This window comes from Ranitomeya imitator, chromosome 4, assembly GCF_032444005.1.
Source record: "Ranitomeya imitator isolate aRanImi1 chromosome 4, aRanImi1.pri, whole genome shotgun sequence".
Classification (NCBI taxonomy): Eukaryota; Metazoa; Chordata; class Amphibia; order Anura; family Dendrobatidae; genus Ranitomeya; species Ranitomeya imitator.
This window is the reverse complement of record NC_091285.1, coordinates 439128928-439144449: the sequence shown is the minus strand read 5'-3', so window position 1 is coordinate 439144449 and position 15522 is coordinate 439128928. Positions and strand designations below refer to the sequence as shown.

The following is a 15522-nucleotide window of genomic DNA, read 5'->3' as shown; positions in this document are numbered from 1 at the left end:
TTGATATAATCGGTAACTGTGCAAACAATGCATTCATAGTATTGATGTATTTTTATTAAGCTCTGCTGAAAAGCATGCTAATAATTGGTCAGTGCTGGTCAATATACGATGCTGACACAAAATCAAAGCCAAGTCCTACACATTATTGACAGCCACAAGTATTTCTCATCTCATCATTGTGGCAGCTGAAACGCAGAGGGAGGGTAACGGCTGGGCTCTGCCATGCACATCTCATTGCGGAAACGGCTATGAGACGTGACGTTTGCCATCCTTGTATGAATTGCTTTGACTGCATATCCAGTGGTCTCTCCTAAATGACTGGATCCCCAAAGAGATGAAAAAAAAAATGCTGCATAGTGTTTGAGAGAATATATGGGAATGGGACAGTTATTAGGGATACAAGTGTACTCAATGCAGACAGGAGAGCTGTCCATAGTGCTGAATTTACAGAGGAAAGGGATGTCTTTGTTTTGTACTGTCTGTGCTTTTTTTTCTACAATAGTACATGCAAAAATACATAAATGGATGATTTGCAACCTGTATTGTTATACAGATATCAAAAGTTGAACATATTCCTATAAAAACTGAAATATGTAAGTTGACGTGTTTACCTGCATGATCTCTAGTGAAATGAGCTGGCGCTACTGCACATTTTCTCCAATGCTGTGTGATAGATCTATAAATATCATTCAGCTGTAACCTCTTGTTACACAACGCACCTTCAAGCCCCTCTGAAAATCCTCATCCACAGCTCCCAATCTTCTTCATAGTTCCCATCCCCCAACAGCTCTATCTTATAAAGCTTCCCCTCCCCAGCGGCTGGAGGTAGTTCAGTATTGCTCTTTAACCCATTGGTTACCAATGGGATAGCTACAGCTGTGGTTCACACATTGTCATGCTTAGCTTTCACACATCTGTGCTTGACGTTTCCACCCTGATCATTTTTTCATAGTAAGATGTATCAATGTACCTTGTATCCGTAGCGTTATTGTAAGGCAATGAATCTCTGGATAGGAGCTAACAGCTGTGAGTCAGCTCCAAGGGGAAGTCACAATGACAAATGTGATTAAGACTCTGTGAACGTGGGGCTGGGGTGCAAGATTGAAGAAGAAGATAGCAAATTAAACAATCTCATATCCTTTTTATATATTGGATTGAAGATTTCAATAGGAATTAAGTTTTGCATCTATTTTTATAGACCAAAGCATACAGCAGCACACTATGTGCGTCAACATATATGCAAATATTAAATATGTGAAATGGAAACATTATTGCCAAAAAGGATATTCTGGTAGAATTGAGGTACTCCGTGCACAGATTGGCCAATGTTTGTGTTCCCATCAGCCACAGCAAGGCGCACCTTTTTTTGATGGCACCCTAATCTGTTTTTATCTGACGTACCTCTCCTGGGCCAAAAAGCATATAAATTTAAAGGACAGGTACAGCCTTATGGTATATGTACATGACATCTTTAAGACACCAGTGGATCCATCCAGTATATCAAAGCAAAAATGCTTCATGAAAACACCCGTGGTCTTTTTCCAAAGGCGTCTTTCCCAGCTTCACTTCAGTTGTTTGAGTGGCCGCCGGCATCTTTTTGTGTTATTTTAAACAATAAATAGTGAGCGGCTTCCAAACAGAATGATTGTTACAACTTTTAGGTTATTCGTAGCTTTCGAAGCTTAAAGCAGTTCAAAGAAGCTCTAAAAGATGGAACATGCGCAAAATAAATCATTTTGACATTGCTGTGAATTATGTTCATACTTTAAAACATTCTTTTATCGCTTTTTCAGGTGGAAACCGCCTGAAAAAGATGCTGTGTGTTCATACCCTTAGATGGATGGGAGCGGTGTTCAGCCAATTATGGTGGCAGACACTGTAACGGAGGCCAGGGGGGTAGTCGTGGCTAACGGTGGGTGCTCTGTCACACCCTGGCCCTCCGTCACATAAACACATTGTCCCTTCTGTGTTGCTGTTGATGGTCCACTTACTTGTACATCAGGGTCCATCTCGGTCTGCTGGGGCTCCTTTTTTAAGCACCACGTAATGACAGGCAGAGTCCAAATCCAGTTTCAACAAAACAACTTTACTCAGTTCATCCAGTTCAGTCACAGAAACAGCACAAGGTTCCTTGCAGAACGTCAACATTCCGTTCTCTATACTGTCCCTCACCTCTCCAGGAATATCACAGGGTCGTACCGTCACCTTCGGTACCACAGCTGGCCAGACTAACTTGCTTCAGGAGTTCCCTGTCCGTTTCACTCCAGACGTTTAAGGTAGTTCTTGTGAAATGAGCTGCTACCATTTTGATGCTACCCTGTATTCCTCTTCCATCGTGTGACTGTCAGCCCATAGGCCCTGGACAACTGGGCTCTTCCACTTGAATGTTGCCCTGTCTGGACTCCCAGCCCCTACTGCCTGAACCCAGGAAGCTTCCCAAACTACTTAAGTTGGCCCCTCCTAACTAACTAGATCCTATTGGTCTATCTAATTCCTATTGTGTCCCCCCCCCTATTGGGCTAAAACTATATCCCACACTTTCCCTACATATACACAATACAGGAATATATCTATAAATTACACATTATAATAGCATTATAAGACACATGAAGTATATCAGCTTTTACAGGAACATAGGGAAACATGGGCAGGGTGAGTGGGGCACAGACTAACCCTCGTACACCCCTCACGGTCACCACCTCCAATAGTCTTCTAGAAAGAAACCAAAACTGACCAGGACCTCTTAGCAGAATAAAGCAAATGTGAGCATGTGCAAATTGCTATGCTATATAGTTTGTTTCTTGGTTGAATATATTTTTAGTCTCTTCTAGTGGTTTCACTATACTGCATGCACATATGGTGACCTCTTGCTATTTTAGTATAATTTGAATACTTTTTTATAAATGACGGAGATTTTCTGTAATACTGGGGTGTCACTTTTGTGTTTAATCAATTGATTCTATGTAGGAGGAAGGAGGAGCTTTGTCTCTAGCTCCTCCCTCATCCCATCTACATAGAATCTCATTGGTAGCAGCCGGGAGGAGGGTGGAGCTCTGTCTGTGTCTAGCTCCGCCCTCATCCCGTCAACATAGAATCTCATCAGACGCAGGCAGGAGGAGGGAGGAGCTACTTCTCTAGACCCTCCCTCATCCAGTCTACATAGAGTTGTATCCATAGCAACTGCAATCTCCTATCTCAGTAATGGGAAAGTCTTCACGGAATACAGATTTTTATGAAGATCGATATGCCAAATCATCGGGTCCAGAAAATAAAAATGTGATTTCGAGCAGTGCTAATCCCTTCTTGGATTAACAAACCAACTGATCATTTCACCTCACAGACAAGCATTTTACGTGTTTGTTAGGTGATCGGCAGCGTATTTAAACTGCACATTTATTGTGAAACGTGAATTCCTGGGTGCACTCGTTCACGAGAATCTTCCAATGGACATTTGGGCCAAATAGAGTGGCCATAGTGCAGTTTGCAAATTACTTTGAGAACAATTACTTGATTGTGCGGTGGAACAACTGATTTCCTTGCAAAATCAGACTGATTGCTGGTTAATCAATCACAAAACCACATCAGTCATGAGCCGCAACCTGACATGTCTGTAGGACCTTACCCTTAATCATTTTCCTTAGCTGTTTAATATCAGATGTGAAAAAAACGGTACTGTCAGATACTCGAATAATCAGAGACAGAATAATCAGTGGTTGTACTAAGAAATTGGTATTTAGGAAACATATGCTAGCAACAGTCTTTTCCCAGCTTTATGGCCAGCCTCAATATATTGATGCAGAAAACCAATATGGGAGAACAGGTAAATACAGATGTTAACACAGAGTTCGGCTTTAAGGCAATAAGCTACTGTGCAGTAACTTATCTTTTAATATTAAGAGTATATTAAATATTTTTTTGAAGATTTAACTAACCTATAAAGAAAGGTTTAGCACTTCCCATGTCATCAATTTTGAGCACATTAACTATCACATAACCTCGCACATTTTATTGATTACACAAGTCAGCGAAGACATCATTACCCAATGAAAGTATGAAGGCTCCCTCACACGAGCTTATAACTTGGACAAGGGCTCTCCGATGTTTTATTGGATAACTCTAGGACCAATGTTATACTATGGGACAGGGCAGATCTGCTATTTTTTTTCTTATGCCGAATCAGCATGATAAAAAGCTGCCAGTGGCTCCGCAAATCGGAGCACGCTGACCCATTTAAGTCTATAGGTGCATGTAAAACATCAATTGCACTTGGAAATAATCTGATTGCCATCTGATTTACGCCAACAAAGGGAATAGAGAAGATGGAGAAATGAAGTTCATGCAAGAGAATTGGATCACAGTAAACTGATACTCGACTCAAACTCTGATCAGACTTTGATCCAAGAGTCATTTACATATTCGATCAGATTCTCTCACATAAGAGAATCAACACTTGTGTCACCCTGGCTTAAGGCTGCAACTGAGATCTCTATCTGTAACAGAAAGTCAAAAGGGCTAATCATGACCTTACTAGCCAATGAGTCCTGTTGTCTTGCACTCTGCTTTGTAGAATCAGTTATTTGAAATTTAATAAGAAAAATAACATATGCTTCCTTCTTTCAATCAGCTTTATTCTGATAGAGTTTGGAATAATAGAGTAAGATTCTTTTCAAACCAGACATACAAACAGTCCGAGATGTGCCTTATCGGACAAACAAATCTTAAAGGCTAATTGATGAACGCAAATCATGAAAGGCATATGAATTATCATAGTCACCGTCTGTCTGATAATGTTTTAGATACTAATCAGACACAATTCAGGAGACTAAGATCAAGAACACAAGTGAATGTGTTTAATGCAGTATTACATCACTTATAAGAGAGTCATATGATCAGCTAGAAGACATTGTCATCTAGGCATCTAGGCGGCTTTGCAAAAATAAGTACATCTTTAATAGAAGTATAACAAAGGTCAATTTGATGGTGTGGTACCTTAGTAATTATTGTTGTGTGTTACAAGTACTTCCAAATTAGGGTTGATGCTTCTCAAAGTAAGAAAATAGTAATGGTGGTAACAAATAAAATAACTCTGGTCCCACAGTGCACTGAGGAATGACTGTGCACTGGGTCCTCTCCGTCTGTGATTCCACAGCCCCTCCGCCTGCATCCGGTCTTTGGATGACATGCCTACTCTGAAATCTTAGAAGATGCCTGTCATTTAAAGACGGGAGACAGGCGGAGGGGTTTTGGAATCACAGGCAGAGAGGAGAGGACCTAGTGCACACTCCAGCCTCTGTGCACCGAAATCTAATTAGCAGAAAACTTCATATGGTGAATAAAGAAGAATTCACCAAAGATATCAATTTAATCTGTGTTACAGCACCATTACAGCCAAATCTTTACATTATAAAATCATGCTGAGAGGTTCTCTTTAAAGACAATAAATTACACCAATGGCAGATCTAGAATAATGTATATTTTGCCTCTGAATTTCATACATGTGTTTTGTGGATTTAAGTCCCTTGTGTCCAATGATTTAGTAAACCATATGCCATAAAATCACAAAAGGTGAATATGGGGACAACAAATGCAAAAAACAGCCATAAAAAGAGTACAGAGGGTCAAGGTAGTGTGCCATTCATAGGTTACGTGAAAATAATCATCGCGCTAAAGAATATGGGACTGGGTTGAGGGCTGAATATATGGGCACTGATGTGGCTGTTAAAATACCTGGTTCAATAAATTAATATTGGTATACAGGCGTTGGTGGTATAGTGTGCCGCAAATTCAAAGACCCAAAAACTGCAGCTGAGCAGAAGTTATACTGTAAAATCCCTATCTGCTCTGTCGATATAGAGCGAAAGGGAAAGAGAGAAGTATCTATGTTAATAAAAGACTTACTTGTCTTGTCTTGTCTTGTCGGTGGTGGTATAGTGTGTCAGAGTAGCAGAAGAAAGATCCATCCCAAGAAGGAGTTTCAGCACTGCTCAGGGCTGTAGTGCATAGTGGACCTCTGGTGCAGGACAGTACAGGAAGTGGTTGGTTCCAGGAGGTGATGCGGGAGCAAGATGATCCTCCTGGCTGACCACAGAGAACCGCCGGCTTCAGAACGCTTCCACCAATGTAATGAGCACCATATAAATACACTGCAAAAGAGCTATTAAACACGCACACTCCTTTGGAAAAAGCTTAACGTGAAACGCGCGTCGGGGTTCCGTGGCCATTTAAAGGTACAGTGCCTACATTCGAGCAACATTGGGGTCTTTCTCCCTTCAACTTCTTATAATCTCCCTCATATTTATTTCTTTTTGCCAGTGGGATATGGCTGCACATATTGCATTTATGCATCTATACATTTTACTTATGGCATCCTGCTCTTGGGGATAGGGGATTAGCTGGTTCTTGATCCTTTAAAAATGAGATGCATATCATGGGTGTAATGTCCTTCCTGAACTAACTCTAATGGCCTAGACACATATCACATTGTGGTTTTGGAAGCCTTTTATTGCTCCACATTTACGGTATATTTAAACATTTACCCCCTTTTTGGCCTTTGAGTAGTTTTGTTTTTTTTTTAGGATTCATTACATGAATGGCACACTGTACTCCGTTCTAATATTGTATCAATAAAGCTTTTGTGATTTTATGGCATATAGCTTCTCATTCTTTATTTTGATCCATGAATTTATGGAAGTGCCACTGATCTAGGCATACAATACTTTTTGAGGTTTATTGATTTAGTAAACCAGTCTCTGGTATTTATTGGATTAAATACACAGTGTTCCTCAAAAATTATCACATCATTAATAGTTGGAAAATTAAATTTCTATGTCTAGGCATATTATCTGCAGAAGCAAAGACCAGATGGGAGCACATGACCTGTGATGCCATTGAGTATAGTGCTAAAAAGACAGGTTGTGTCATGCCAAGAAAACTGTTTTCATGCTGTATAAACAATAGTCCCAAATTTCATCATTCACACATACAAAAATCTGTCTACACCCAAGCTCCACTCTTAATTAAAATGTCTTAATTAAAGAAAGCAAGGTTATCTTACATCACCAGTCGCCATATTTCTTGGGAATTGATTATCCTCCTTTCATTCTTTCTTTATTAGCTGTGTTTTTATGTAAATCTGAACTGATTGTGAATGCTACATCGTGATCTGTAGCCTTGTATGAAAAAACACTGTTTTGGCTCGATAAAGAAAAAATGCCAACACATAACTCTAATTCTCAGCATGTCACATGTACTCTGGATTCTGCTTTGTATATATTCTTCAGTCCTCATATTGGAAAAGCATGATTTATTTTATTGGAATCTTTTATATATTCAGCACACAGCATAAATGAGTACACCCCATGGAACAGTAAGATTTTAATCACTATCTCACTGAACAAAAGAACAAGTTCTCATATTTTGGGCAAACTGAGTTTCATAGATCATTTATTTAACCCATACCATGAAAGTAAAGGTAATAATATAACTTTAATTACAAAATGTTCAGTTTTACTCACATTAGTTGATGCAAAAATGAATACACCTCACATCAAAAACTTCTACATTTTGTACGAGCTACTTGACTTTTATGGACAGCACCAAGTCTTCTAGTCATGGAAAGTTGGTGACATATTGCAACATCTATCTTTTTTCCATTCTTCAAAATGTACATCTTTAAGAGCTAGAATATTGGATGTAGAGTGATACTCAACTTGTCTCTTCAAAATTCCTCATATGTGTTTCGGTTGGGTTCAGCTCAGGAGATATATTTGGCCATTTTTTCATGTTCACCCTGTTCTTCTTCAAAAATGTAATAGTTGTGTATTTTGGATTATTATCATGTCGGAAAAGTGCACATCTACCAAGGGCAGATAGTAATGATAGCAACTAGTGATGAGCGAGTGTGCTTGTTACTCAAGATTTCCAAGCATGCTCAGGTGTTCTCCGAGTATCTTGGGCATGCTCGTGTTTTATGTTTGTATTCCCACAGCTGCAAATCATGCAGCTGCGGGAACACAAACATAAAACACGAGAACGCCAAGAGCATGCTCGGAAATATTGAGTAACGAGCACACTCGCTAATCACTAGTAGCAACTTCTCTTTCAATAAAGACAACTGCATATGTGAATTCATGATACCAGCAATTAATCAATGAAATGTAGCACCCACATAAGGACGCTTCCACCACCATATTTCACTATAGGCACCAAGCATTTTTCTAAATTCATTTTTCTAAATGCATAGTACCTACAGTGAAACATGGTGGTGGCAGTGTCTTTATGCGGACCTCACGAGTTTTGTAGGTGACAGGGAATGACATTGTGAGCTGAAAATGATAGGTAAGTTTCTATCAATAGTTAAATGCATCACCAAAAGAAATTATTGCAACAAGCAATAGATATGTGAACATTCACTGTATAACTACAATGTTCTATTATTAAGTGTGAATAAACACAATTTAAAAATGTTATCCAATAATAAAACATAATTTTATTAATATATCATGATAGAAATAATTTAAAATACATACAGAGGGGAAAAACATACAAAAAGGAAATTTCACAGTGAAACATATAAAGAGTGGGTATAATAAAATTACAATCTTAATTTCCCTAAGCAAAATTATAGAGCTGTATACAGATATAGTAACTAGGACAATAAATATACATATAAAAAATGAAAGAACCTCAGTAAATATAAAATAATAGACTTACTATAAGCAGGGAATAGCACAAAGTAGAAACACGCTAGAACTCAAAAATTGTGGGAGTCCTGAGGTGTTTCCACTCTGTGTTATTCCCTGCTAATGATAATTTATAGCATACAAATCCATTTGGATCTCCCTTTTTCTTTATGAATATTTATTGACCTAGTTGCTATATCTCTATACAGATCTATAATGTCGCTTAGGGAAATTATTAACATTGTAATTTTATTATACCCACACTCCATACGTTTCACTGGGAAATTCCCTTTGTGTATGGTCTTTTCCCCTCTGTATGTATTTTACATAATTTTTATCATGATGTATTTTCAGAATTCTATTTTTTATTGTATCAGTAGTTGATGCTTTTTAGTAGTTGATTTTTCTCAGTGGCTGCTCCTTGCCTATTATTTGGCTCAGCTCAATTAAGTTATTCTTGAAACTACTACTTTCAAACAATTCCTACAGGGTGTGTGATGTAGTCTGAGACACACCTCCTGCCTCATGATTGGTTAAGGATGCTGCTCTGTCCTGCCTCCTGCAGCTCTGACACTACAGGGAGAGATTATTTCACTTATATCAAAGATAGAAAGATACGGAATGCTAAATCATTAGTAAGAAAAAGACGGTCATTAAGTAATTGATGCATATATGCTAGTCAAATGAACCTTAGTGGGGATGAACCTTGAAAGTCACTATAATGTCTTTGCGTCTATCTAAAGATGTCATTCTTATAAGTATCAAAACCCTACCTTTTCATGTTAAAAGAACTCCTCAGTATTGTAAAAGCATAAAGAGAATTACCGTATATAACTATTGACCTCACTATAACTCCTGATGCTCTGATTTCACTTTTCTTCGGTGATTAATGATTTGTTGCTTTCACCCTTTTAAACCAGCTTGTCCTTCTATTATGTTTTTGTCTTGAAAGTGAAGGACACACTGGAAAGCAATACAAAGGATGATCCTCTGTGTCTACCACAGCTCTCATGAGAATGAACAAGGAAACGTGGTTATAAACTGGATGACATGCACACATATTTTAATTTGTCATTACAATACTTGATCTGTAATACTATGCTCTTTTCTTTACAGGTTTTACTGGGACTTAACAATGTTACTGTTGATGGTGGGGAATCTGATTATCATTCCAGTTGGTATCACTTTCTTTAAGGAGGAGAACACACCTGCTTGGATTGTGTTTAATGTTGTCTCGGACACTTTCTTCCTTGTGGATCTGGTGTTGAACTTTCGCACAGGGATTGTAGTAGAGGACAATACTGAAATTATCCTAGAACCACAGCGTATCAAGATTCGTTATCTAAAAAGTTGGTTTCTAGTGGACTTTGTATCCTCCATTCCTGTGGACTACATTTTTCTTATTGTTGAAACACGAATTGACTCAGAGGTTTATAAGACTGCCAGAGCCTTACGAATTGTGCGCTTCACTAAAGTGCTCAGCTTGCTTAGACTCCTGAGACTTTCCAGGCTTATCCGCTACATTCACCAGTGGGAGGAAGTAGGTTCAAGTATTCCTATATTTTTTTTCAATTTTGTTTTGCTACAATGTAGGCTTTAGGGAATGTATCCTAAAATAATACTTTGGTGTTATAGTTTTTTTTTTAAGAAATACTAAATTGTACTGTTAAAATACTGCCTTTTAGGTGACCAAATTTAGCTTTACGATTTTCAGTGTTTCCATTGCTTTTGCATAGTTGCACAGCATTAATTAAAGATATCGCCCCTTAAATTCTCTTTAATTTATGTACATGACAATTGTCATTTCCACCTTCATCACTATGCTTATGATTATCTTATTATCCATGTTTCTAACTCTTATATTTTACTCTTTAGATTTTCCACATGACATATGACCTGGCAAGTGCTGTGGTTCGCATTGTAAATTTAATTGGCATGATGTTACTTCTTTGCCACTGGGATGGCTGCTTGCAGTTTTTGGTACCCATGTTGCAGGAATTTCCTGATAATTGCTGGGTTTCTTTGAACCACATGCAGGTGAGTATAATGAGCAGCTATCAGGTGGTGTTTTGGTACTTTATAGGGTTATCCCCTGCGAATAGGGGGTAACTTGCTGATTGCTTGGGATTAGTGATGAGCGAATATAATCGTTACTTGAGATTTCCCGAGCACGCTCGGGTGACCTCCGAGTATTTTTTAGTGCTTGGAGATTTAGTTTTCCTCACCTCAGCTAAATGATTTACATCTCTTAGCCAGCTTGATAACATGTGGGGATTCCCTAGCAACCAGGCAACCCCCACAAGTACTTATGCTGGCTAACAGAAAATCATTCAGCTGCGGCGATGAAACTAAATCTCCGAGCACTAAAAAATACTCGGAGGTCACCCGAGCGTGCTCGAGAAATCTCTAGTAACGAGTATATTCACTCATCACTACTTGGGATCCACCTACTGGGACATCGGCAATCCTGAGAATGGGGCTCTTCATCTCTGTCTTGAATGGAGTGGAAGTGTACATGTTTGGACTCCACTTCATTGATTGACAATGGGACTGCCAGAAATATCCAATTGCTGTACTCTGCTGTTTCCAGGAGTCCCATTGCCAGTGAATGGAATATATGGAAAGCATGTCCACTCCATTCAAGACAGGGATTTAGAGTCCAAAACTTGGGATCATTGGGTTACAGCAGTCTGACACCTAGCGGTCAACAAATTGTCCCCTATAACACATATGAGGAATAAAATGTTGCTTTGAAAATAACCCTTTAATGTATTTTTTTTTGTGATTCGTAGTTTCCTTCAAAATTATTCTGATATTAAAGCTGCCACATTCTGACCTGCATTTTTATCTATGAAATATGTAATGGATCATATAGAAATGTACATTTTCCACAGTATATTTACCTCTGATGTCAGTAATCACTATCATTACAATGTTTAGTTTTGGAACAAAATCATAGGAGCAGATTTCCTTCTGTATGAACACATTTTATTTAGCAGCATAGACTTCACAAATCTCACGAGACTTCGGCACTATCTTCAGTGGAGCACTGTGGCCCGCTCCACTGCTCAGGCGCCAGATTCTCAGCCCTGCGGTGTGAATACATCATAACACACTGCTGGGTGGGATCTGGGGCCTCGGCTACATGAAGGCGTCGGTGACATCAGCACAGAGGAGGCAGCACACAGTGGGATGATGGACGGCTGCGAGGCGCTTGAGTCAGGGAGAAAACATACCCCCCCCCCTGGACTCAATAGAGGTATGGCGCCAAATTTATAAAAGTCATTATTTCAGCATTCCTAGGGATGCTAAACATAAGAGCCACTTTCACAGAACGCAGCCTTAGTGTTGCTGAAGGTTGCGCTTTTACTTAAAAACGCCCTGGGGGGTGACAGGTTCCCTTTAATGATGATAAGCATGGGGCTTTTAAAACATTTCTAGGATATACTATAATGTTGCAAATCCTGCACTAGTAGCCCCCCAAAAAAGAAAGTAGCCAGTAGTTAGAATGACAATTGTTTCTCATTAAGGGAGATGGATATATTATTCTGCTTACAATTAGGCTGCCGTCACACTAGCAGTATTTGGTCAGTATTTCACATCAGTATTGGTAAGCCAAAACCAGGAGTGGGTGATAAATACAGAAGTGGTGCATATGTTTCTATTATACTTTTCCTCTGTTTGTTCCACTCCTGGTTTTGGCTTACAAATACTGATGTAAAATACTGACCAAATACTGCTAGTGTGACGGCAGCCTTATATATTTTTTTAATATTATTTTCCAACTAATGCTAATTAGAAAAAGATAAAATATAGGAAAATGTGAAAAAAAATCAGTATAAATAATAAAGTGAGTCTCACCCAACTCTGCAAAAAAAAAAATCTGTACATTCCTTGACTTGCTATGCTACAGTGTACTCCTGTTTGTAAGCACTGGATCTATTTCCAGTGAGCAATCTGTCACAGAATGACCTTATGAGGCTATCAGTCCATCTTCTCCTACTTGTCCCAGCACCCTTCATGTATTGGGCTCCAGCGCAAAGCAACCAAACGTTCATGCTTATACAATGAAATATAGTTCTGACGGATCCTTATCTTTGGAAGCATCCAACAATGCATCTCTGTCTAAATTGACTGCTGGGAGAATAAAGGAAGGCCTTCCTACACATTAGATTGCGGAAATTTCCAGGGTTCTTTGAAATGTATTCAACTTTCATAGGCAGCTTTAGACTATAGATTTGGAACAAATTGATATGACCACATATTTAGCTTATCTTCACTGGCAAGTGGCAACAATACTTAAAACCCATTCAAATCATCACATAAGTACATCAGAAAACAATTTATTTTCTACAATTCTTTATTTCTTGATAAAAATCAAATGCCCTTAATGTATATATAATGTTGTATTCTACTAATACATTTTGTGTATTCTACAGAAATAATTCAGTGTCAATCCTAATTAACTATTCTCCCAGATTGCAGATGATTTTTTTTTATAGAAATCCCACATACCAGGTTCAAAAGCTGGACCTATGTAATCTACAATAGGTGTCATCTGTAAGATATAGCTGACACCTGGCCACAATTGCTGAGATTACAGGTAACAGTGATATTGGCCTTTTACCCTTTAGATCAGTGGTCCCCAACCTTTCTGACCTTAAGAGCTACATTCAGCTCTGATAGAGGGACGTGAGCCACATACAGCTCCGAGAAAGAGTTGTGAGCCACAACCAGCTCCCACCCCCTTAGGGTATGTGCACACGATGCGGATTTGCTGCGGATCCGCAGCGGATTTTTCCGCGCAGAAGCGCTGCAGATCCGCACTGTGATGTACGGTATAATATTATTCTATGGAAAAAAAAGCTGTGCAGATGGTGCAGAAAAATCAGTGCGGAATTGCTGCGGATTTCAAAGAAGTGCATGTCACTTCTTTTGTGCTGATCTGCACCCCTCCATGTTAAAAATCCGCAGTGGCAAAAACTGCAGAAAATCCGCAGCAATTCTGCATAAAAACCGCACAAAATCTGCATAAAAACCGCGGCTGCGGATTCTGCCAGGAGCTGCGGATTTTGTGCAGAAAATTCTGCACCTCTTTTCTTACATGTGCACATAGCCTTACAGTACTGGCAACCAAAGCCACCATTACAGGTATAACCAAAGCTTTTCCGCGGAAATTACCCCAAAGGAGGATACCAAGATCAAGGGTTTCCCACAATAGCCCCATTCAGGATTCTCCCATCAAACACTCACAACACACTGTCACATCCAGCTTCAAGCACCTCCTCTGACAGGTAGTATCATCCTAATCCAAAACTGAAGAAAGGGGCAGCGCCACACCGGATAGTGAAAAAGCAGCTCACATTTTATTCTGCCTCCTGCGGCAACGTTTCGGTCCAAAGACCTTTATCTTCGGACCGAAACGTTGCCGCAGGAGGCAGAATAAAATGTGAGCTGCTTTTTCACTATCCGGTGTGGCGCTGTCCCTTTCTTCAGTTTTGGATTTGGACTTTTTATCTGGGATGGACCCCCTGGTGAGGACGTGCGCCCTTATGTCCATAGAGACGATGTGATTATAGGGTGCGGTCTTACTGTTTTCTTTAAGGTACAATCCTCCTGTCTCCAGCATACCATACTTAAATTTTCTCTGAACCCCTAAGACCAGATCTGCTCTTCTATGCAGGGCTACTCACAAAATTCACCATTTTGAGATGTGCTCTTCATACCTGTTTGCTGGACCTGGAGGTAATCCACTAAGCTGGCAGACAAGCACCAGCCACAATTCCTGGGCGTGAAGCAGCTGCAGTGCAGTTTAGCGCAACCTCCACCAGGGTGCTGGTGAGGGAAGGGAGGTTGCACACTAACAGCCTAGCAACACTGAGCAGCCACACAGATGTCACATGTAACAAAAGAGTGGTCAGACGAGCAGAATCAGAAACTGTCAGGAGCAGAAGTACCAGAGGTAACAGCAATGCACGAAGTCAGAGCCAAGCCAAAAGTCAGAGCCAAATGGGAGCACGGTATCCAAAATGTGAGATGTAAGATGAAGTTGGGTTACAAGCCAGAAGTCAAAGCCGGTCAAGGAACGAGGTATCAGAGACGGAAAGCAAGAGGCAGGGTTCAGAGATCAGGTCGAGTCATACATTGTAAGGAGAATAGCCAGACGAACACTAAGTCAGGGATAGGGAACGGGTCTCACACAAATACGGGAAGTCAGAGGCAGAAGGATCACCAGGGTATATGGGTCAGCTGCTCTAGTGTTGTGAATTCTGCTCTTGGGCTCCCTCCGGTGGTTGTAAGTGGCACTTTTGTGAGTTCTGCTCTTGGGCTCCCTCCGGTGGTTTTAAGTGGTATGGCTGCTCCTTGGATTTAGCAGTCTGCAGCTGTTTCCACTGATTGTCTTTCTGCTCGGCTATTTTTGCCTGGCTCTTTCCTTCAGCCAGTGCCACTTGTCAATGGTTCCTGGTTGGATTCACATCTCTTTTGGATTTCCCTGTTATCCTGACCAGTTCAGCAAAGTTAAGTCCTTGCTTTCTCTTTTCTGTCCACAGGTTGTGGACTTATCCGTTCTGTGCTTTCTATGTTTTGTCCAGCTTGTCAGTATGGATTAATTCAGTGAAGCTGGAAGCTCTGGGAAGCAGATTTACCCTCCATACCTTTAGTCAGGTGTGGGGATTTTTGTAAACTCTGTGTGGATTTTTTTTGTAGTGTTTTATACTGACCGCACAGTATTCCATCCTGTCCTATCTATCTAGCTACACTGGCCTCCTATGCTACATCCTGGTTTCATTCTGTGTATGTCTTTTCCCTCTCCACTCACAGTCATTACTTGTGGGGGGCT

The 15522-nt window shown here is 40.0% G+C and overlaps 1 protein-coding gene across 1 annotated transcript in view; it reads left to right on the top strand.

Moving 5' to 3' along the window:
* Positions 1-15522, top strand: part of HCN4 (hyperpolarization activated cyclic nucleotide gated potassium channel 4) — a 421667-nt gene that overhangs the window by 265199 nt on the left and 140946 nt on the right. The window contains exons 2-3 of the mRNA XM_069765634.1: positions 9798-10221; positions 10557-10718. Coding sequence (XP_069621735.1) covers positions 9798-10221; positions 10557-10718 — 586 coding nt within the window. The remainder of the gene's footprint in view (positions 1-9797; positions 10222-10556; positions 10719-15522) is intronic.